The sequence below is a fragment of the Leptosomus discolor genome, chromosome Z, assembly GCF_034619465.1.
Source record: "Leptosomus discolor isolate bLepDis1 chromosome Z, bLepDis1.hap2, whole genome shotgun sequence".
Taxonomy (NCBI): domain Eukaryota; kingdom Metazoa; phylum Chordata; class Aves; order Leptosomiformes; family Leptosomidae; genus Leptosomus; species Leptosomus discolor.
In genome coordinates this window covers 9461770-9485894 of record NC_141419.1, presented here as the reverse complement: position 1 = coordinate 9485894, position 24125 = coordinate 9461770, and the positions used below count along the sequence as shown (strand labels likewise).

The following is a 24125-nucleotide window of genomic DNA, read 5'->3' as shown; positions in this document are numbered from 1 at the left end:
CTTGCTTCATTCTTTTTATTTTCATGTACATAAAGGCAAAATGACATCACTCTTAAAAAGCACTGTCATGATTCATCCAATTAAGCAGTCAGCAGCAGAATTACCAAGACATAAATAGAGCCTGTTATAGACATTTATAAATACAACCCCGTCCCTGACAATCACAAGCTTTTCTTATGGGAATGTTTACTGAAGCCTGCAGTCAAGAGGATACACTGCTGTAATTAGGATTAGCTAAAAAAATAATAATAATAAAAAAAAAATTAACAAAGTATAAACTGACATCACACAGGAAGTTCCATGTGGATTTGGGTCTCAGCTGCAAAACAAAGTGTATCAGAGAAATTCAGGCATTTTAAATCTCTGAATGTTTCACAATATCTGGGAGAGAAGAAAAGTTTGCTGATACTTAGCTAGTAAGATTCTGTGCCAAGAAAAAAAGTAGAAGCCTTTTCAACCTTGCATCACTGCCAATGCAGTTAACATTGTACTTCTGTGTGTGGCCAAGGGCGAAATACAGACAAGTACTCTCCATTGTGAATAGCGCTGAAGTTTCAGCGAGGAAGAAAACAAAAGCAAAATTCAGGGTTTTCCTTTCAAATCAAGGGTATTTTTATGGTGGGACCCATGTCAACAAGAAAATATCCTACTTTTGTTCAAGAAAAAGTGAAACTAAAGACCAAGTTGCAGTTGATGCAACAGAAAACCAAAACCAGACACAAATGAAAAAGCCCAAACCACATATGCTTCTGGAAGACGGACAGATTAAGTTGCATGAATGGAAGATTTTTCACTTGAGATAGTCCATACTAGGCACTTGATGACAATTTCTCATTCAGTTCCAGAGCTCTAACATCTCCATTAGCTTTGGCATTTTCTATGAGCACCTGCAGAAAAAAACAAATGATGAAAAAATGAGAATTTCATATTTTAATGTTGGTATTTTACCTGCAACCTCAAATGCATTTTAATTTCTGCCATGCAGTTTCCCTAAAAGATTAAGTAACCCATAAGCCCAGATAGGAAATATTCAACATTACCCATCAGCTTGCTTAAAAAAAAAAAACATTGGGCACTTAAAATGCCCACCCTGTAGTGACTTGCTAAACCTGTGGCCACTTGCAATGCACCACAACAGCATCATCTGTTACTTGAGGCTGAGACCAAGCTTGACAAGTAAGTTACCCGCTGGCAATGAAACAAGAAAAGCTAGACGAGACCTACCTCCCTGCTGACACACACTTGCCTCCTGTTATACATTTGTATAAATCTAAATTTGCCATAAGGGAGCGTTCTCTGTAGCTACTTAAATGAGACTGTGAAGGTATCCTTTTGCCTCCTCCATTTAAATCTACTCTTCCTTGACTTATTTTCCACATAGAAAAGCTATTTGCAGGTTTTCTGCCAGTTAAAAAAGCTCCTGCAACAGTCTAAAGTTCACAGATGTTCATAAGCTTCCGGCACTTCTCTTGTAATCTGATCACATTACACACACTAAAAATGAAAACCATTAAGCAGAATCAAGCAAATCTCCACTCTAGCCATTATTGTTATTGTACTCATTGGTTGGGAGTACAGATGACTCTGCAGTAGGAAGTGCAATGAGATCATACCAGGATCACCCGAACTCACTAATTCTAGCTTTTTTATGAACCTGTGCATCCGTGTACAGATTTTTGTCAAGGCTGAGCCTACTGGACATGTTGTACCTCCAAACGTACTTTGCTACAGGTTCAAAGTTTCACCAGAGAACAGCAGTTAATCTGGACAAAAAAGCTCACCGTGCCAGTGGCAGCAGTGAGGAGATTGTTAGGAGAGTGGATTCAGAGTCTGAGTAGCAAAGCGATTCCCATGACAAACGAAGCATCACATGAAAGATGCTGTGCGGACTTGTGAGTTTGACCAAATCCATTTGTGACGTACTGTCAACAGAAAATAATGTACCATTTACTATGTACTGAAAATGATGTACCATTACAGATATAATAAAACTCTTCAGTACAGAAAGTACAGCACTCTACTGTTCAGATCTTTCGGGTCAAGGACACCACACTGTTCCAGCCAGGCTAGAGGGAATTAAGATTTTAGGGCGTTAGTATGTCCTGGTAAAACTCTGATACAACGCTCCTCATGTCTGCTGGAGAGTCAGTACCAGAATTCTTGCCAGTGTGGATTAGAGAGAGATTGTACTCTCTGTTTTTCATTAGTATTGCATGAAGGAATGGAAGACTTTCAAACTGGATGCAATTTTGAAAACAGAGGCACGCTTTGTCAGTATAGAGTCTTTAAACATTGCAAGCCCTGGAGCAGGCGAGCTAGCACCTCCCTAGCCTCCCTCTACCCCACTTCCAAGTTGCAAGCACAATATTCAACGTAAACAGAACGAATTTCTGTAAAAAACGGACTGTCTTACATCTATTAATTCATAATCATCTTTGGCATACAGATGTCGCAGGAGGTACCAGCGTGCCACTGACACTACGGTTTCTGGATTCCCCGGCTGATAAACTACTCTTTCCAACAGTCGGCGCGTCTCCCTAGAAACACAACCAAAACATCATCTGAATCAAATGCAGCTGACCAGGTTGCATGTAACATATCAGTATCCCAGAGCAAACAACAACGATCAGGAGTAATAATATAAGGGAGGTTCTTATTTCCACACCACCCAAGAAAGTGAGGGAGCAGAGTTGCACATTCCTTTGTTTCCTATGTAGCTGCATCCTGACTGCTAAGGAACGCTGCCAGCATTGTCATGCTTAATAGATTACACTCGATTTAGTATTTAACTAGTATTTATCCCAAATTGCATTCCCATAGCAGGTTTTACGATTGCTACAATAACATGATAAACATCATGCTGTCTGCGAATGCAGCGCAATCTGATTTCAGTATGTGATCTGCCGGACACGTACTGCAGGTATTCTCCTGTTTAAGAGCTATGAAATATAACTTTCGGAAGACAGTGCAGCCGAAAGAAGCAGGTACTGCAATAAACCTTAATAATCCAAATAGAATTTAGTATTATACACAAATACATTTAATCCAGGCACTCACAAAGGGTACTGCAGTTCCTGCAAACACAGAGGCAAGATGTGAAATTGCAGATGAGAAGGAAACTGGAATAGAGTACTACACAAAGTCTAAACAACTATTTGGGTGATGCTACCTTCCAACACTGTCAGCTTATACCTAACCAAGACATTTTCAAATTCAATGTGTCCTTAGAAATCTGGTAAAAAACTAGCAGTTAAGTTTAGGGATGTCATATTCATTCACTGGTGCTCCATCAGCATTGGCTCTTGTTTCAAGAATTCCGTCTTTTATAACCAATGTGATTTTCCAGTGCATTGTGATTTAACAGGCTGTTGAGAGGTCATACTTGGTTTCTGTTTGCTATTTGTACTTGATTCATTTCTTGTTTCAGGATTTTGAAACGCCTAGATGAATTAGATCTTGTGATGCACCTTACTGTTCATGTAAGTTAATACCTGAAATTGTAGTAAAACTGATTTTAAATAAGTTTTCTGTGCAATTGTGTTACAAGCAACAACCATCAGAATCACATTAGGCTGCCTGTCACCTTCTTAAAATCCCACAAAGAAACTAAGCCAGTTTGTTTGAATTATCTACAAAATCAGGTGAAATATTTGAACAAAAACATCAAGAATAATCCAATTTTCCATAGCTTAAGAAAAATGCGGCAAAAGACAAATTAAGACTCAATAACCAAATTCACAAAGCAGGAGGCTTCCAAGCCCTGCCCCGCCCCCCTCCCCCAAGTCTTCCTCCCCTTCCTCAAAAAGCCACAACGAGCACCTGGTTGCTGGGGAATGAACACAAACTTTGGCTGTGAGCTCAATTTAGCATCAAAATGAATCCTAGCAGTAGACAGAGTCGTGATACCTGTTTTCCACTGTGCTATTGAACAAGATCTTCGAGCACGTATAGTCTTCCCGATCAATTTATTTAGGAAACACGCTACTGAAATAAAAGTTGTCTTCCAGCTGTTTTTCTGTTGGTATGAAGGTCATATACTTTTTTTTTTTTTCCAGAAAAGAAGGAAGATTCTGCTGCTTTGCGCTCCCCATGCTACTAATCCCTTCTCCCTCTCCCTTTTAGCTACCACACTACTTCAAGAACTAATTCCTGTTTTCAATTGTCTTTTAGTTCTCGGAGTTAGGTCTGGGGATAACGACCGCTTGTAGTTTTAGACAGTGTGTTCCATTTAAACTTAACAGGTCATGCATACCTTGCTCTCATCTTGCGATTATACTGCAGCAGTGCTTGAAGGAGAGCTGCCAGGGGGCAAGAAGAAAGTTTCAAAGCTTCAGCTGTTGCCTCCTGAACCAAGGATGGCCAGTGGTCATTTGAGACTTTAGCCTATGATAAAAAGAAAAACGAAAAAAAAAAAAAAAAAAAAAAAAAAAAAAAAAAAAAAAAAGGGCTTTATTGTAGTGTGTAGTGTAAATCAGCTTTTGTTTGCAGCTCTCTAGAGAGCAGGTTTAATTCAAGCTGTTCTGAGTTATACAAAGTATTTGGCAGGTTAGAAAGACATTTCTTTAAAAAAACCCCAAAACCAAACAGTGGTTAGAAGAGCCTGAAAACTCTTGTTAAATATTCTAGGACCAGCCTTGCCAGCATTCCACTTGCTTGTTTACACAAAGAATCTTTTAATTTTTTCCATACATGATTTAGGAACGCTTGTTTTAGTCACAAAACCTTCTTTGCTCTTCAGCTTGTACATCTTCATCCCATTTACAAGACTACTCTAGAATGTAGAATTTCTCCCCAGATATGACATTGTATTTTACCAGAACTAAAAAACTAACTCAAGATGGTAATTACCTAATAGAGCAAATATTGAGCAAATCCCTGTATCTCTTGGCTTAAGAAAAATCTTATTATCCTCATTGTGTCCAGAGAGCATTTAAATGACTGTACTCTAAGGGGTGCCCAGATTTTCATTTGGAGAGATAACTGGGAGACAAGCAATTTTCAAACACAGAGCTTTCCTGGATCTGAGCAAGGTGTTCAGCAGGCTTTTGCACATTTCATTAAGCCAGTGCAGATTAGAAAGGCTGAAAGGAAATCCGCTCGTCAGCTGCTCTGCTCATGCAAAAAGTGAGATGAGATAATCAGATTCGTACTAGATTACATTTTTAAACAAAGTCTTGCATACTCTCAGACAATTCAGGCCAGCACCTGAAGAAGTATTAATTAAGTTAGAAGGTACCTTGCGACCTGTGGAGACATTTAGGAGCTGTAGGAAACAGTGAGCAGGCCGCTTAGAAAATGGACAGAAGAATCATGGGAGGAAAAATCCTGCCACTTGACAAATTCTGCTTTTTGAAGCATATGGCTTGTGAGAAAGAAACTTGTCTACACTGAGGGGGATTCTCTTTTCCCACCAGGAGCAACAGCTTTGCAGCTTTACCCTCGGTAAAACCGCCTGCCTTTTCTTATGCAAGCACTCAGGATATATGGGGTTCCTTGCCCGATGGTGGCTGCTAGCTCAATCATCTGCTAAAATACTCGAAAAAGCATTAGCCAAGATCACAGCAGTTTCTACGTTTTACATGAGGCTTTAAAGAAGTCTGCTAGAGCACTTCAAGCTGCTAGAGTGACAATGCTTAGAGAGAATAGACACTTGCCAAGAATTTCAGTTATGTTCACCTGGCCTCTCAGTGGAAGGAGTAAAATAATTTTCTTTATACCACAAGGTACACTTCCCTTAGATTGCTTTTGTACATCAAGGCATGGGACTATATCTAGAAACAACCACACAGCGTAAAATTACTTGAAACTTGACTGAAGTCTCCAGGCACCAGTGCAGGAAAAAAAATTTTTTATGGCAGTTGTCTGAACAAGAGGACAGAGAATTGAAGGACATGTCAATGTGGATGATCAAACTGAATCTGTTATTAGAGGATAAGCTTTGTTGAACGAGTCAACTTCTTTATGTACACAGTGGTTTTATGTGATTATTTCACAGCAACCTCTCTTACAAAGACACATTCTAAAAACAGTCCACTGCCCCTTGCAATTTCATTTCATTTTCTGGTTGTCATTCATAAAATGCAAAGTCATTCAAACAGGGGCTTCATTTAAAGACGGCAGAGGCCCTACATCTCATCAACTCCTGTTAAATCATGCAGTTATATAATTTTGATTATCCTACCATGCAGATTTCCAGCGCGAGCATAGCTAGCCTGAGCAGACTGGATAACTTCCCGTTCCAGCTGCCCTGCTGTGACGCCAACTGCAGACTCTTTCTGTAACACATCTCCGCTCCAACCATCATTCCTTGAGACTGATACACTTTTGCCAGCCACTGAAAATAAACACACAGCAAAATTAGTTATGGAGCCACCAAAACACACATCCATTAGGTAATACCACCAAGTCCAACTTATGAGAGTATTACAGGATATTATTATCTAAAACACCACGACGCACCCAGCCCTCATTCCAACAACACACTGCACAACGCCCTGCAGGAAAATGTGGTCTGCTGCAGAGCTGGCAGTGCTCCTCACTGCAGTATCGTATCTCGGAGTTCCCTTGACCACCCATGGACAACCGTTTGACAGCTGTCTTAATCTGGAGATTGCTCACAGGCGAACAAATTACACAACTGGCTTTGCGGAAGTCATCTTTCAGACCAGAGGAGTGGTCTGTGGTGCCTCATTTGTCTCTGAAAGTTCTGTTGACATGAAAAGATAATTTTTCCTCTGGAACAAAGGTTTTTTCAGCCTATCCGAGTAATGCCAAGAACATGAAAGACATTACAGTGTGAGCCTGAGCTCAGATGATGGGCTGGGCTACACAGTTTCTGACCTAGCAGGGTCACACTGGAGGAGCCAGATGGGGCTAAGGAAGGAGACACTGGGATCTGTGCAGAGTTTCACACTGCTGCTGCCTGCTCCACCAGCACAAGATGTCCTGGAATTGCTCATGAAGAGAAGGAAAAAGATTCTGACTCCTCCCTCTTTAATTCTGTAGTCATGTCATATTTTTTTGAAGCAGATGCAGCCACAAATTTGCATATCCCTCACATGTACACAATATGCATCAAGATGCATACGCCACATTTAGAAATATTATTTGCTGGATCATCAAGCAAACAAAGAAATTTCTTACTAAAAAACCAACTCACTTGCTTTTAAGCGAAGGTCTTTAGACTTTTGCTAGCTACAGACTGCCTGGTGTTAGAAAGGGCAAAATTCTTAACACTTTCTGATGCACAGAAGTTATTTATCTCTGAGAAGACACACATCAGGAAGTATTTATTATCACTAGTGGGACTGTGCATCCTTGACATCAAGCTGCAGGACTGCTTTGTAAAGTAAAACATCAATTTGAGTGCAGAAAAAAAACCCAACTCTCCTTGGCCTCAGTTCTTTGCAGCTGAAGACATCTAGCACTCAAGATGTGAAGGAGAAGAGGACCCTCATGCAAAGGCACAATGGCAACTCTGACAGATCAGCTTTTCTCTAATTTCCTGGTAATCCACAGCACAAAAGGTAGAACAGCCATCAGAACAGTAGTTCAGCAGCACTCCTGAACCTTGCAAGACAACCATTTAGACAAAAGCCAAAAACCTAAGCAAAAAGTAAAATTAATGGCCCCTCTAACTTAATAAATCTGTAAGGCATCATGATAGATACTTCTGATTAAGACAAATACATCTATCAAACTCTTCGGAAGTCTACAGCCAGAAAACATAAAAGCATGGATCTATCCATTAGGAACAGATGCAGGAGCCAGGCTTTTTCAGAATGCTATCCAAGCCCTCAGAAATATCTTCTTTAATTGAAGACTGAAGAGATCTCCCTCAGAAGTATCTTATCTGTGGCCTGGATTAAAAAGACAAAACAAAACAACCATCTCCCCCTGCCCCAACCACATACACTTTCAGTTCATTTCTCCCTGTTTGTAAGCAAGATGACACTTGGCTATGCAAGGGATGCTTGGAGAACGTACATAAGTCCTAATTCCATGTTCAAAACATATTACTAAATAGAGGATATAATCACGTCTTGCATGCCCCCATATGTCACAAATCCAACGCTGAATTGAGTTCTGCACTTCAGAAAGATGAAGTCTCACAAACGAAAGAAAAATGTGTCCAAAAAAAAAAAAAAAAAAGCACCTTTCCACAAATGATACTCTCATGTTCCAGAAGGGAAGAGGATCTGCAGCCTTATAAGTCAGATAATGATCTCTACAGCAGCCTTGATCTGATTTTCTAAGACTGAAATCTACTTTAGCGATCTTACCACAAACACAGCTTTATTTGTTCAACAGACAGAGGTAGCACCATAAATCCTGCAACTACCTAAAGGACTCAAAGTTTATGGCATTTTTCTAAACGACATGCTGCTAACACTGGTAAAGGAAGATAGTAACTGTAACTAACAGCAACGGTTATGAATTAAATAAATAACTATGCTGCATCACCAGAAAGATCTCTTGGCATGTGTGAGACAGACTTCTCAGATTGTCTCAGACAAGCAGCATATGAAGCGATTTATAGCACCTCCATATCAACTAAAAATGATCTCTTGTGATGCCATGGAAGGCAGTGAGTGAACACTGTATTGGGAGTGATTTCTCTCCCCTGCAGACTCAACTTACTCAAAGGAATGGTGACACCTGATGTCAGGAGATTATAGAGAAAGAGACTTACTCAGGTTTTCAGACTCTGAATAAGGAATTGTATATTACTACATTAGGAAACCGTTCACTTCCACCTATTCTTATGGCTTATGAAGTATTTCACTGGCTTCTGCTCACACACCAAGTCACAGGTCCCAGGGGTCTATCTCTAGTTTTTAATTCTCCTGACTCCATGTCTCTTTGCTCTGACAGTCCTTATTAGTTCAACTACTAAAGAAAGTTAGCCTAATGTTACAACTTTATATGAACTGAATATAAGCTGTTTTTTCTGTCACTGGCTGTCAGCAGCAGTCAAATAAAAGCAAACAGTGAAACAAACTCTCACCCAGCTATAGTGCATACTCTGCTGAGAGCAGCACACCAAAGTCAGGGAGAGGACCCACACTTACTTGCCAAGCTGCAACTGAAGCTGAACTGGTCATGACTGACTTGCGAAGCTCCTCCAGGATGCTGTCTGGAAGTTTTTTGTGAGACTGCAACAGCTGCTTACACTGAACTTGTCTCAAAAGCAGAAACAGAGCTGGATGATCAGGGCAGCTTTTTAACCCCTAAAATCAAAACAAGGCTCAACATGGTACCAGAATAATCTTTTCCAAATATCAGAAGATACTTTAATTTTTCCTTTTCGGTTTTTACAGAAAACAGCATTGAAATCATTCCCAGGATGCTTGCAACATGGCATTTTCCTCCTACTCTGCACAAAGGACTGTTCCAGGGATTGACACATGAAAACAGATAGCATTTTTTCTGTCCTCAAAATACATTTGAAGTCTATGCTAAATTTTGCACGTGTCCTATCCATACAGGTTTCTGAAAGATAGACAGGCAAATGGCAGACCTCTAGTTCTTCAGTTTCACAATCTTGACAAGTTCTAGACTAACAGTGGCAAAAGCCTGTCCTGTGCTCAAGTGACCTTGAGTACGTTCCAAGCAATTTCAGTTCTCCAAGTCAAGGTGTTTTGTTTTCACTGGAACAGAAGCACCTTACTAAACCTTTCCTGTTTAACAACAGCAGATACCTATAGTGTATTTTGGGGGACAAACTCATGCACAGAAGCAAAGACACAAAACTAGCCATCTGTTGCTTTATCCTTCTCAGGTGAAGTATGTGAGGCTTCTGCAAGCCACATTACATGTTATTTTACCTGTGCAAATCACAGTACTTCCAAGAATCAGTACAACCAGATCTATTCTAAGAAGCAACACTTGTATTTTTTACCCATTTTAAAAAAAAACTAAATATGTTGTCCATGAGTCCTTAACAAGCTGCTGCTTTGCAAAGAATTCATGGACGTGCAGAGACTTTCTGAAAGACAACAGAAGCTGCTAGTATTTGCTGCAATTCTCCCCCCCTAACAAGTGTGGATTCACACTGCCTGTCTCAGTGTCTCACTGCAGTGCCTCATTCATCATCACCAGTGATATTGCTTTCTCAGAATCCTGGGGTCCAAAACTGTCAATGAGAGTTTGTGGTACCAGAGAGTGTTACTCTTGTTTCTTCATAAATTGCAGGCACTGACTGGCCTCTCCCCAAGCTATTTAACTAACAAAAATCAAACAAATCCCACCATAACCTTCTCTCATGCCCAGATACCACCCTGTAAGTCTAGAAATCTCTGATCCTCACTAATGTAAGAAAAGTCAGTAGACATGCTGGCCAGAACAGGTAAACACACCCTCACCAAGAAAAAAAAAGAAGGCAAAAAAAACTACCCCCCAGAAAACCATGTTTGGTTTGGCTTATTTTTTTTTTTTTTTTTTTTTTAACTCCCTTCCCTGTTAATACAGAAATGCCATAAGCAAGGGGCACACTTGCATAGGATTAGTCATTCTCCTTAATGAAAATCAGGGATGTGTGCTGCTCAGTCAAACTGGTTTTTTGCTTCTTTTGCCAAGTCTTCTGTTCCTGAACACATGAAAACGACACTTGAGGCTTGTTAACACCCAAGTCCCTTTTCCCAATTGTGTTGCCCCAAGACTTTTCTTTTTAAGCATTAAACTTGTGGCTCTGAAATAGACTGTCAACACAACAGAGCAGAAGACATTTAAGTCCCTTGCAAGCCTCCTACCTGAACTTCTCGCCTTCAATTTCTGTAACGTTTTGCTTAATACTAGATTAATGAATGAAGGCAGGAAGGGCAGACTTAGCTTTGCCATGTCACACACGGCTTGTTTCAAATATTAACACAGTTTTGGTGTCGCAAGCAGAGTAAGTACCTCGGGGACGGCAGAAAATGCCAACAACTACTACATCTTATAGCTCTGACGGAACAGACAGTTACTAATTCAAAGATTACCTTTTTGCTGAATGCACGCAAATCATGATTTCTATACAATTGTACCACAACCTGCCAGTATGATGCCATCATACCTTGGTACAAAGAGCTTCAGCTTCTGAGAGTTTACCAGTCTCCTCTAGACTGGTAATAGCTTGGCACAGACACCAGTCTTCAAGAGTCTGGATATAACTATGTGGAAGGTTACTTTCTCCAGCTGCAAAAACAGATCAAACACTTAACCAGATTACTGTACATGCTGTAGTGCCATACCATGTCACATGATCTAGGTCTGGTAAGGGAGAACTTCTAGGAGTATTAACCTGACATGTTCTTCTTCATTAGTAGGAACATTAAGAGACAGTAAAATGAAAAGCAAGAAGAAGGGAAAAAAGAATACACAATTTGAGTTAATGGTTTGAGAACAATCAAACATGGTATTTTCATTCCAGTTTTCAAAACGCTACAGATGTTGAGCAAGACTGAGGCTGAGGTTATCCCTCCACTGGAAAAGTTAACAGAACTCCAGAGCACTTTAGCCTTTCCTTGTAAGCAGTGTTCCTGTGCTGTAATACAGCCATCCCTCCCTCCCTCCCTCCCTCCCTCCCTCCCTCCCTCCCTCCCTCCCTCCCTCCCTCCCTCCCTCCCTCCCTCCCTCCCTCCCGGCATCAGAGGTCAGAAGCACTATTTTAAAAAAGCATTTGAGCCTTTGGAGGGGAAAGCAAGCTGCGATTCAGTAATTAACCCTAGCTGTACATTAGGATTTAGCATTTTTATGTGATAAAATACAGTTACAGCTCAAACTATTATTGAGCAATTCTCAGCTTATTTGCAAGTTTCTGAAACTCAGAAGAGTACTGAAAGCTTAGAGCATTTCAATTTTATTTTATTTTTTTAAACTAGAAAACTTGTATAGCTTACTTTTGGCTGAAACTGTAGATACAAGTGTCATCTCGAGATCCGTTCTCTTTGGCTGAGTGTTGTTTAGACAGACAACAGTGTTTTCAGCATGACAGGCTGCCATTAGCACTGCCCAGGCAGCAGGATTATCTAGAAAAGAATGGTTAAAGGCAACTCGTGCCCATTCTAAATATGCTGGTCGTTCTTAGAATGGTCCTTACCATACTAAGCATGAAAACATAGACATCAATGGAACCACAGGCTGTAAACAAGAGACAGCAAGAACAAGGCAAGTCCTTTAATCAGGCCAAGGCAGCTGATAACAGTTTGCCTCTAACTAGTAAGATTCTTCAAATTATAAGACGAAGATGCTGTTTCTAAAGCCAACCAACGTATTTTTCACATAGCCACGGGTGTGCTAACCAAAGCTGCCAGCTTACTTCTGATGACACAGATTAAACTTGACTGTCAGTGCTGCACAACAGTGGCAGCAATGATGCCAAGACGCCACCCACAGCTTTCAGTCACAACAGACTCAGTCCTGTTTGACCATCAGCATGAAAGTTATGGCGATAGGTGCCTACTTCTAGTGTCACCTAATTCCAGTGTCAGCTCTACCCTGACCTAGCCCTGTGAAGAGCAATTATGACTTGGAAGAGTGGTCTCAGTCCTGAACTGGACAGAGCTCAGTTTAAGATTTCACCCAACTAAATTTTCATCTCAAAGATAATGAATTTTGCCAGCAAAACGAAACAAAGCTTGAAGATCTAACAAAGTAAAATGTAAAGTATATGCTTTTAAATAGCACTCGGAGCCTTCTGTGTATGTCTAGGAAAGTAACTGAAATTTTTAGTTTGCAGCCACACTAATGCATCCGAGCAAAATTACTGCAGAAGAAACAATGTTTTGGTATTTCACTATCAAGTACAAATCAGCACTTGAAAAACTCACCAGATTTGCACTTCATACATTTAACGAAGATCAGCATTTAGCAATAGGAGAACAGTTGCCTACAGTTCATAACCAGCATACTGTAACAGAACATTTCCAATCCAAATTCTCAAGCTAGATGAATAAATCTCTCCTACTTGGTGTAGCATACTGACTCTGAGGGAACATGTGTCTTTCTTTTTTGTCTAATATACTAAATAATACTTATCTCTTCTTCTGTTGAGGGATTAACAAATTGGCCATGTTTTCAGAACAAGCCTTAAAACTCAGCAATTTTTTTCTTCTTCTCTGGTTTAGTTCCCCATGTCTAAACTTGGAATGACAGTTAAAGTTTCAGCTCTAAGCATTCTCCCCAAAAGAAACCAAGAAAAGTAGATTTTTTTTGTTAGCACAATTATTTTGCTTCCGACGGGTAAAAAAAAATCACTAGTGTGTTTAAGAACAAGAGTAACCTGGACAGAGGTGGATTGCCTTCTGAATATTTTTCAGAGGATTGTTTTTCTCATCTTCTAGCGCGTGACATCCTGCTGCCAACTGATTAACTGCAATATTCAGCAGGACTTCCTATAAAACAGAAAATAAAAAGAGATTTAACACTATAATACAAGTGATCAGATGGAATTAGTTTTAGGATTCTTTATGGAATTATAAAGTCTGTATTTTAAGAAAGCCAAACCTTTCCATGGTTTACATCAAGTGCACGTGCAATGTTTCCTGCTGCAGCTCCCCCCTGCAAGATTAAAAAAAAAAAAATTGATTTGGTTATATGACTGATTAATTAAGGATTCTTATACAAAATGTAATGCCAAGATCTCTTTTTCTTTGTTAATCAGAAACACAAAGTTTGCACAATGAGATCTTTCCCTTGCCTGCAGCACAATCCCTTTACAAAGAACCAGGAAGAGACATTCAGGGTTAGAGTTTACCCATATGCTGTGTTTCTAATTTTAGCCCCATATAGAAAGGGGTTTGTTTTCAGGTGCTATTTCTGTTTACATCCTTGGCATAAATTAAGACAAAGAGTATTTATTTGGAATGAGCTAATAATAAACATACAAGCAGGACAGAAATACTGGCTAATGTGAAAAGTGACATTGACTAGATTAACCAAATTCAACATATGTAAATCCTAATGGATACTTACATACACATATTCACATGCATAAAACTGAACAAAAAAATATACATATTATAGTCTTTTCTTGTTGGAATAATTCTAGCAGATTTTTCCTGTAAGTTTACTCAACGAAGATAAAGAATTGCTAACCCATGCAAGATGTCAATAGCTGGACATGTACGCAAGCCTTAAGTTTTCATACTGCCTATTGAATGCTCATTTACTGAGAGGTGGGGTTTTTTTTTGGTTACGAAACAACACAAGCTACTCAAGATGCAAACAGCACACATGCACTTACTTTTGTCTTTTGTGATGCATACAGTGGTACCACTCGAGACAGAAGAGACCAGAGGGCAGGATTACCAGGGTTACTGGGAAAAGAACAAGGATATTAGACTTTCTGGTTTAGATACGAACCTGGTCTTCCACGACTTGGTAGGCAGTTGCTATAAACCCCAAATAGATCTTCTTCTACTAAAAAAACACCACAACGTGGTTGAAAATAGACGTGGGTAGTAATTTAAGACAACACAATACTGAACTTGTACTGCTGGCTAAAGAAATAAAATGTACACTATGCGTATCAATATTCATGGGAAGGAAACAAATAGATTCTAGGACTATACGTCGTGTCCTTACAGTGTGAAGAACAAGGAATTTTAATTGCAGTTGGTGAAAAACAATTTGCATAAAGAATCGCTCCCGAAAACACTTGCAGAGATTGTGAGGTATGTCTTGCTTAAACGCATTGATTGAAGTTCCCCCTTTCTAGAATGCTAAGGCTAATCAAAACACATTTAGACATAGATGTTTAGCTAACAGAATGGACAGGCTCAGAGGCTGTTAAATATTAAATAAATGCCCTAGAGACTTCTCTAGGTTGAAGGTTCTTCTACATATGATGAAAAATGCTTTCACAAGATGCTGAACTGATCTAGCTACCGAAGAAGCCACCAAAACAAAACCAGAAAACCCCAAACAAGCCATGAAACTTCTGTCATTTGATCCCACAGACCAGAAAGCAAGCTTCTGTCAGCCGATACTACAACCTTAGGTGAGGACTTCATGTATGAAAAACAATTTTTTTTTTTTTTTTTTTTTTTTTTTTTTTAAAGAAGAATGCTGCAAGTGAACAGAGGTTTACTTACTATTCAATGAAATTAAAGCAAAGCATTTACAAGGCAATCCAAAGAAAGGCAAAATACATACCTGTGTACTGCTCTGGAGACTTCTCTCTGGACACCCACAGTCCTACCTTGCAATGCATAAACAGCAGATACAATAAGGCACCTCTCATAAATCCCATCGTTCCCCTTTTCATGCTTCAGTAATTCTTTCAGGGCTGCTGTTGCAAGCGTAGCATCCTGCTTTACCAATCCCAGTGTGCACAAAGCCTTCAGACTTTCTGTACTAGGCTCCTTTAGTGAGCTGTTGAATCAGAGGGAGGGAAGGAGTCACTGTTTTGGAGCGCAAATTACACTTATTGTTAACATTACAGTACTTGCTATTTCTGAGTCCTCTTGCTCCTATGCATCATGTATGCACACAGAATTAACAGCCTCTTGCTGTGGGATCATGGATCACACTAGATCAGCATCCTTGAGGTCTCAGGGTATGGAAAACAGCAGTGGTTATGTGCCATTTCAGCACTCAAGCTTGTAATGTATAACTACTGGGCAAGACTGACACATTAATTGTCCTTCAGCAGCAGCCATAAAATGAATGGTAAGAGAGAACACCTAACACTGACAACTATTTTCTTTTCTTGAAGACATTCGTACTGCTAACTAGTATCAAACCTGAGTTGTATTTTGCCTATTTACAGCTTTGCAATAGAAACCCAGGAAGTAAAAAGCCAGAAATGAGCCTGCTGCATAGAACTGCTCTGAGAACAGGGATGTTCTGAGAAATTACGCCTTGTTTACGTCAAGATTTATTTCAAGGTATGGTAGTTTGAGCATGCTTTCCACCATCTATTAGTTTTAGTACCACTGTCAGTTGCACTGTCCCATTCATTTCACCATGAGAGGCAGTTTAACCTCATATCAACAGTACTGCAAGCTTTACTGGAGATCTACTACATACAGTTACTCTTAAACATAAATTTGCATAGCCAGCACTATGTTATCTGGTGCAACGGCGCTATGCTTTGGCAAGTAAAAAGTGGGATTCTGTCCTATTAGCTATAAAGATATACTCATTGCTAAAAAACTCTGTGCCAACGTGGCCATGAGAAAAGAAGAAAGGCATCTTCTTGTTCAAGGTCCTACTCAGGACCTTTAAGACATTTAGCACGAATTCCTGTCAGTAAAGACATCTGTCTATTGAACTAGAATGCACCATTTTTGTTCTTATTACTAAAATTCACCGTATACCTCTGTAGCACTGCGCTTCCAATTCAGATCCAGACATATTCATTGTAGTGTTACTTTCCTAAACCATTTATTATTTTTTTTGTTCTTTAAACACAAACAGCTAAGGTCATCTAGAAAACTCTCATTGTTGATGTTTATGGCAAAACCAGAAGTCTGCAGTGATTAATAGGATGTAGCAAATATCAGGCTCATAGCTAGTTCATCATCAGTTACTCAGGATTTTGAGTGCACTAGGTCATGGACCTTCACTATTTCAGCAACTTCAGGAGTCTGCTGGCAAGACGCAGACTGTACAGCCACTACTGGAGTTCTCTATTGACAGAGAGTTGATCCTGAGAGGCTGAGATGTTAGCTCTTAATCCATAGCTACCATGAGACTAACAATGACACATGGGCTTTTAGCCTCCACAGGTCTGAAAAAAAAGAGACATTCATGACTTAAGTGAACAACTGATACAGATCTGTTTCTTTCCACAGGGAAGCTACAAGATTGTCCTTGTCTATGACGCTTGGAACACAACTGTTCTGGAGATTTCTGACTAATTAAACTGAAATTGTTTTCATTAGCCATCTTGATTTCTTACAGCTAAAGAGCAAAAACATTGCCTAGTGCTTAGGACAACTACGGATTAGTATTATCCTGAAAAATAAACCTATTAAAACTACTATTCATGTATATTATGACACCCAAACTGCCCAGCCCACTAACCCTTCCACTCTATACTGCTTTAAGAATATGAAAGAAGACACAGGCCATAAAAAACCCCAGATACATCACATGAATAAGCTTTAAAGAACCTGCATCCACTCCCACTTTTACCCTGCAACAAAGAAAGAAAATATCCACCTGAGATCCCTGAAAAAGTAAATTGGAGGATTCAGCAGTACAATAAAACATCATATACTCATTATTATTCTCTCCACTCACCATTTAAACAGAAGTGTCTTTGCAGCATCTACTTTGTTCTGTTTATACTCTATTATTGCCAAGGCAGTCAGGATATGTGCTTTATCTTGTTCAGACTCAGCAACAGACAAGGCTTTTTCATAGGCTGGTAAAAATTCAAGACTCAGAATTGAAGTAGAAGAAAAAAATACAACATTCATAAAGCCTCTAGGAAGGCATGATATTAGAACACACACACAGAGGCACTTTGATTTCAGGTTCACTATATTTTCACACCTCAAATCTTAGGCAGAAGACAAAAAAAGTTGACTAAGCATTGGAAGTAACCGTATGTTAGGAAATGCCAGATTTACAAGGCTGTTTAGAGCCTGGGAGTTGTTTAATATGTAGCAAGTGGAAATAGAACTGAAAAGCAGCGTTGGGATACCCAGAAAAAGCCTGTAAGAAAGAACACAGTTGAAATACCCCCGTGACAGTTTGTTTATGAAACAGTACTCCAGATGGGCACACATCACTCCAGTCAAAAACTAAGAGTTATTTAAGATGCTGAGCTGGCTGCTCCTTCGCAAGTGCTTACACTTCTACACTGACAATTCAGTATACATCTTAGCAGTGCAGAAGACAACAATACAGCATTTATATTTATCACTAAAGCTAAAGTGAACAACACATTAATCTCCTACCCAGAACTGATTTTTCCAGGAAAGCCATTTCATTTGAGAACAAAGGAAGCTAAGAGCACAATAGCTTAATGGACAAGAATGAAACACTTAAAGAAATGTAGCTTCCCTTTGTACATTTGAATAGTTCTACTACGTTGCTTAACAGCCTAACGATTCAAATAGTTGTATTTTGTACTTATGCATTAGGACTGAAAGAGTGAAATAAACTGAACTACAGCTAGGTTGGTCAGACATCAAATTTTGTTAAGATTAATCTCAAGAGAAGTGTCCCACAGTGCTTTGAACTAGGCAGATGCTTACCTTTGATACTTTCCTGCAAGAGTCCTTTCTTGAAGTAGGCTAATGCTAGCCCCACAATCCCTTCAAACTCAGTTAGGGGTGTTGATGTGTAAACCTCAATGGCCTTATCACACTGGCCAAGGGCACTGTAAAGGCAAAAACAGTCACTGGTATGAACAGCTGCTTTGATGCAGACAAGCTGCAGAGGATACTGCAGACCAGTATCCTGTTTTCCACAACAGCTGTAAGCAGACATCTGGAAAAGAGCAAGATGAGGACAAGTGTGCAATATTACCCAACCTCCTTCTGTTACAGCAGTTACTTTCTCCATGTATCCATTGCATGAAGAATAATCGATAGGAAAAAGTTCTCCCCGTCTGCATAACCGTATGTAAGGACGTCACTTAATGGTCAACACAACGGAGTGGGAGAAAATAGCAAAGAAGAAACATGAAAGAAGCAATTCGAAGTATGCATGCACACAGACAGGCAGGCGCACGTACAGATGGAGAAACAGCAGTCTTGTTCTAAGACCACTGTGGAAGAAATTATACAGGATTGTGTTTCTTAGAACTAACTGTTAGTTACTGGAGCTCTGCTCTTGTGCAAGTTGCACACAGGAATCATCACGCATACAGCTTGGATGTGAGACCACATGAAACTGAAGAGTTGCTTCTAAAATCTTCCCTGAAGTTGAAGAATGAATGATCAGATTATCACAGCCTAGACGTTCCAGTGGCACGTACAGAAACTTCAGAATATATGAAGTTTCCCTAGAGAGCTGACAAATACCTAATTAGCAAAGCTTGAGCTATCTCATATCAAAGAGAAGTCTGAAAGTCTTCATCTGTTAAGACTTGTGTCCCATATTCCCTGAGAACCAGAAGGGAATCATGAAGGGAACTTACAATTGTGAGTAGGATTGCAGCAGAGAGGGTCATCAGCAGAAAGATCACGCACACGTACACAACACCCCAAACCCCACACGCTTCAGGCTCCGTAAATCAATACAAATTCAAAGGGCAGGTAAAAGGGTTTTCAAACAAACCTTCAAGCAGCTGTTTTATTCAGACAAAGCTGCTATACTTCTCAAGCGTGGACATGGTAAAAAATCCAATTTTTTCTGGAGACAATGAAACAGCTATATTGTGTAGACTATGTTAAGGTGCTTAAATATCAAGCTAAGGATAAAGGAATCACTGCTATGTTACGAACTGTGAAGATATATAGCAATTCCTTGCAGTCTGATTTTTTTTTTTTTTTTTTAAATACACTACCCATTTCTGGGGCACATACAAAGTTCAGTCAAATTTGTCTACAATTAAGAACGATGTGTTTTTTAGCAACGACCTTTCACCTTTCAGCCTCGTCCGTGTTTTGCACGACTGCGTTCACTACATCCGAAGCTGAAGTTAGGGGCTGGGAAAATACGTCAACAAACACTTACCACAGTGACCTGGCATAGTTTTGCATTGCATTATTGTACTTCTCAGTATCCTCAGAGTTTTTCAGCAATGAAGCTGCCCTGAAAATAACCGCAATTAAGAATAATTACCATCTGACTGTAACACGCATATTTTGACAATAGTTCTCAGAGCAGAATGGACAAATGCTTTACGCAGAAGCTTTGCTATGCTAATTAAGCACAAACAGAGCTTATTTTACAGTTTTAATGGATTAGCAAACATGTTCAGCAAACATGGTTTCCTTGCCACCTCCCTCTATCATCTGAAAAGAAGACAGAAGGAAAAACCAAAAACAAAGCCCAACCACCTCAATTAATCACGAGGCAGAGATCAAAACTAAAACCAAGCTTATGAACCCCCAAAATTTCACTGAAATCCCATACAGTGAATTAGCTAAATGCCCTGGTAAGACATGCAAACTTTGGAATGCCTTTACTTCTCCAGTTCTGTGTTCTGCATTTCCAAACTTGATATAACAACATCCCCACACCTCCCCTTACAGTACACTTAGTTGAAATGTACTGTTGAATTGAGAAAGTAAGGTTTCCTAAAAGAAAAGAAAAACCGTTAAGTCTTTCAGCTGGTGCACAGAAAAAAGAGGCCAAGGAGCTCCTATCAGTAAACCTTCCAAGGGCGCATAGCTTACCTTTCATAGGCATCTGCTGCCTGCCTTTTTAGATGCAGGTACTCGTTCAAATAACCAAGCATTGTAAAAGCAGACGCATCATCTGGATTTCTTTCTAGAAAACCAGAATTGACAATATAGGAGAACGTGATCAGAAAGAGCTGTGGAAAAGCATTACAAAAACACTGCTACATTGATGCCACAGGGTATGCATATATACAAAACTCTTTGCCAAGTGCTTCTGTCAGTTGCTTACTAGAATTGCTTTGACAGGCTGCAGGCAAATACAGAAGAGATACAAAGACCCACCACATGACATCAGGGTAGCTCAAAAACATTCAGGAACTTATGACACAGCACTAATGCACTCAATATATTTTAAGTTTCTCAGTAGTTTGGGGTTTATTGCAATGAAAAAGGAAACTATTCAGCTTGTAAAATACTAGTAGAATCTTACGATTTATTTTTAATGCTACAACTTTGAAATATTAATAGCTAAGGTACAGATCTGTCAGCAGTCATCTCATTACAGACTTCTAACATTTTTTCCCAGACTAGGAAAGATCATGTAGGCCTCTCCTGCAGTCCATTTAACAACAGGGATTGCACAAAGAAATACAGTCTCACATTTATCTCATTTTAAGTGCTTGCCCCTTATTTTGTAGCTCTCAAAAATCAGCAACAGATTACTCATCAAAGGATTTATTTACAGTAATTAAAGAATTTACAGATTAAAGAAAATCCACATTTGCTCTATCTACCTTCTGGGCTAGACATACACAAGCCTACCCCAACGGGGAGACCACACTGGCTTGGAACCATGCCCAAGAACACGGTCTGTCTCCTGCTGAAGGTTAACACAATCATGTGCTTGACGTTATGGAGTCACACAGCATCCAGAGGCAGGCTTCTGCCCAACATCACAGCACGGGGGCAAAGGAGCTAGCATCTATCTGCACCTATGCGTACAGACTCACCCAAAGGAAGTCTGTCAGCAAACACTTGATGACAAGCACAACAAGGCTCTGGCCCTGATTTTGATGAGTCTTTAAAACAAAATCTGCTGGAATGAGTAGGAAGACAGAACTCGCATCTGTTTCATCTTTGTGTGACAATACAACACAGCAGCCCACTCACCCTGTTTTGGTTACTTAACTCTACAGTTCAAAAGTCTCTCCCCAAGCCAGCCAGATCACCCTCTGCCAGAACTAGTACACGTGTATCCACCCATTCAGAACTTTAGACTTGATAGGTTAGTGGGACATTTAAATCACCTACCTGTATACTTGCTCAAGACCACTTGGGCTCCTGGAATAGCATTCATTTGAACAATGTTGTACAGATACAGTTCGGTGTTTCTGTTGCTTTTATCCTGCAGTGTTGAACATACCCAGTGGGCATAGCCTTTTACTCCCTCATTCTCAAGAAACAAACAAAAAACCCCAAAATACGAGTCATTAAACCTGCTCAAGCAACAGTGAAATAATTAAAGATTATAATAACAATTCTGTGTTTTAAGACACAGTCTTGGCTAAAAATCTGCATCAGCATGAAGCAGGAGAAGAAAATACCAAACTCGATTACTCCATGCACAGTTTTAAGCCGTCCTTTGGGCCAAGAGAATTCTTAGACACTAACATATCACTTGCTGCACTACTGGAGGGATGACAGATGAAAGAAGCTGTAAGAGAACGTAAAGTCCTCCACTTTCTTAGAACTCAGGGTACTGGCAATATTCTTGCTCTCTCCTGGAACAGTTATAATTTATGCCTTTGATCTCTGTCCAATTCTGCAGAATATCGAGAATGTTTTTTCAGGACTTAGGGAGCAGACTTCTGGGACTATTGGGACCAAAACATTTAGTAAAATAACTGCCTGCTATTCAGTGCTGGGAACAATAACATAGACATCAGGCAATCTCATCTGGAACACGACCATAACTGTTTTACCATTCAAGACATGCCTATTTTAAAAAAAATTACATGACCTAAGTAGCGAGATTAGATAAGCGGAAACTTCAGGACAGTACAACTGTTAGACTTACATGCATGCTGAGTTCAGTTGTGTGTCTGAAGAGATCCATAGTATCATAGCTGCCTATCGTCTCTGCAACGAGAGCCTACAGAGAAGCAAGAGCTGCTGTGGTCAGGTACTTTTAAAAGTTACAACATCGACAAGAAGCTCAGCACACATTACTTCAGACATATCTTAGGCATTTAACACAAAGACACTTTCTTTTCTCATACTCTCCAAGAAATATCAGTTTTAAGAAGAAAATGAACACAATTAAAGGGAGCAGTTTCCATGTAGCTATGAAGTTCTGCTGCTGCTACTTTACATTCTTCAGGACAAAGACTTTGTGTTAGCACAGCTTGTAACAACAGCTGACAGGCGCTGAACTTTGACATGTGATGGTGCTGGTTCTTCACTAGAATCCAGTCTCAATTACCTGTATCAATTAGCTGTTATTAGGAGGTCAGCAGCATGGGATTATGAAGTGCACCTATACTGATCATAAAAGTATGAGCCACAAATACTTCTACTATTCATGGACGGCCTAGACACCAGTGGGAGCATATCCAGCACTCAGTGTTAAGGGGAGGAAAGGACCTCCCAAGAAGTACAAACTGCTTTTGTCCCAGGTACATTAGAGACTTTCTAACAGCACTCGACTTCTAGTACCACTGAGAAGAGAGTTAAGTAGTGCCATATAACGAGGCAGGGGTACAGCTGAAGCTGAAATAAACAGCACCTCATGAAGACGGTGCTTTGCGGACAATGCTCAATAAAAAGCTCCAGAGCCCAAACAGCTGTTGTTTTTTTAATAGCTAGCTCCTTACAACATCAGCCAGAATAACATTATATAAAGATATCTGATGAATGTAGCTTCCATTGTACTACCACCATAGAAACAAAGGGAGCCATCCACCCTCAGGGGAATTAGAAGCTCCCTTCATTTAAATACATTTAATTTTCAGGACATGCTTAAATGCCAATTATTAGGACAGAGCCCAAGTCCTCTCTTTGACTAACAACCGGGTTTGGTGCACAGTTCCATGTTTTTTTGTCATCTTACCTGCCCAATCCAACACAGTAAGTAAGTAGGGTCCAGAGACTGGGCTACCTTGAAGGCTTCATGAGCTTGCTGTAGAACCAAAGATAACAGTGCTATTGTACTGTCTGGCATGGTAACAGAGCACTTTTGAGAATACACTGTTATTGACATGCAGTAGTATCAGAAGAGGTTTCACAGACAAAATTAGGTCACTACTAAAAACATCTGCTGTGCCATATAGAACGATGCACTGCCCAGAGAAATAAAACAGTTTAGTCTTACTAAAAAAAAATTTAAAAAAATCTTTACAAGATCAAAGTTCCCCCCCATTCCAAATACATCTCCTTCTTAAAACAGTTCAGCAGCCAGATTATCTCTTAGAAAAATTATTATTTTAAAAGCTGACTCTTGGACGACAGAGTTTTGGAAATCTGCTTTTCCTTCACGTGAACAGTTAAACTAACATGTTTTCAAAACAGTAAAACTGATTATCGCCCAAAAACTAGCTTTTCCCTACGGACTGCTTCTGTTTAGACCCCCTCCCTCAACGTGGCATAAGGTGAACAAAATCTTAGCATTAGTACTCTTAGCAGTAAGCAGTCTGCAGTATCAAGTTATTTTTATTAAAAATAATTCTGACCATCACATTTCCAATTAAACAAAATTTCTAGAATTCTGACCAGCAAAAAGGATAGGATGTAGTTTTAGCTGCATGAAAACTCTGGACTTCACTTAAAATGTACTCCAATTTTTCTCCAGAGAAACTCTGAAGGTTACACAGTAAATCATATGACACACTGCTGAGCAGA

At 39.7% G+C, this 24125-nt stretch overlaps 1 protein-coding gene across 1 annotated transcript in view; it reads right to left on the bottom strand.

The window, feature by feature from the left end:
* Nucleotides 1-24125, bottom strand: part of SKIC3 (SKI3 subunit of superkiller complex) — a 47082-nt gene continuing 22957 nt past the window's right edge. The window contains exons 23-40 of the mRNA XM_086479248.1: nt 23338-23406; nt 22306-22380; nt 21540-21681; nt 20283-20376; nt 19618-19695; nt 18192-18316; nt 17230-17353; nt 15136-15354; nt 14225-14297; nt 13486-13539; nt 13262-13373; nt 11880-12008; nt 11054-11175; nt 9072-9230; nt 6182-6334; nt 4253-4383; nt 2414-2537; nt 1-887 (exon numbers count right to left, since the gene is read on the bottom strand). Of these exons, the coding sequence (XP_086335374.1) occupies nt 810-887; nt 2414-2537; nt 4253-4383; nt 6182-6334; nt 9072-9230; nt 11054-11175; nt 11880-12008; nt 13262-13373; nt 13486-13539; nt 14225-14297; nt 15136-15354; nt 17230-17353; nt 18192-18316; nt 19618-19695; nt 20283-20376; nt 21540-21681; nt 22306-22380; nt 23338-23406 (2061 nt within the window). The 3' untranslated portion in view covers nt 1-809. The remainder of the gene's footprint in view (nt 888-2413; nt 2538-4252; nt 4384-6181; nt 6335-9071; nt 9231-11053; nt 11176-11879; nt 12009-13261; nt 13374-13485; nt 13540-14224; nt 14298-15135; nt 15355-17229; nt 17354-18191; nt 18317-19617; nt 19696-20282; nt 20377-21539; nt 21682-22305; nt 22381-23337; nt 23407-24125) is intronic.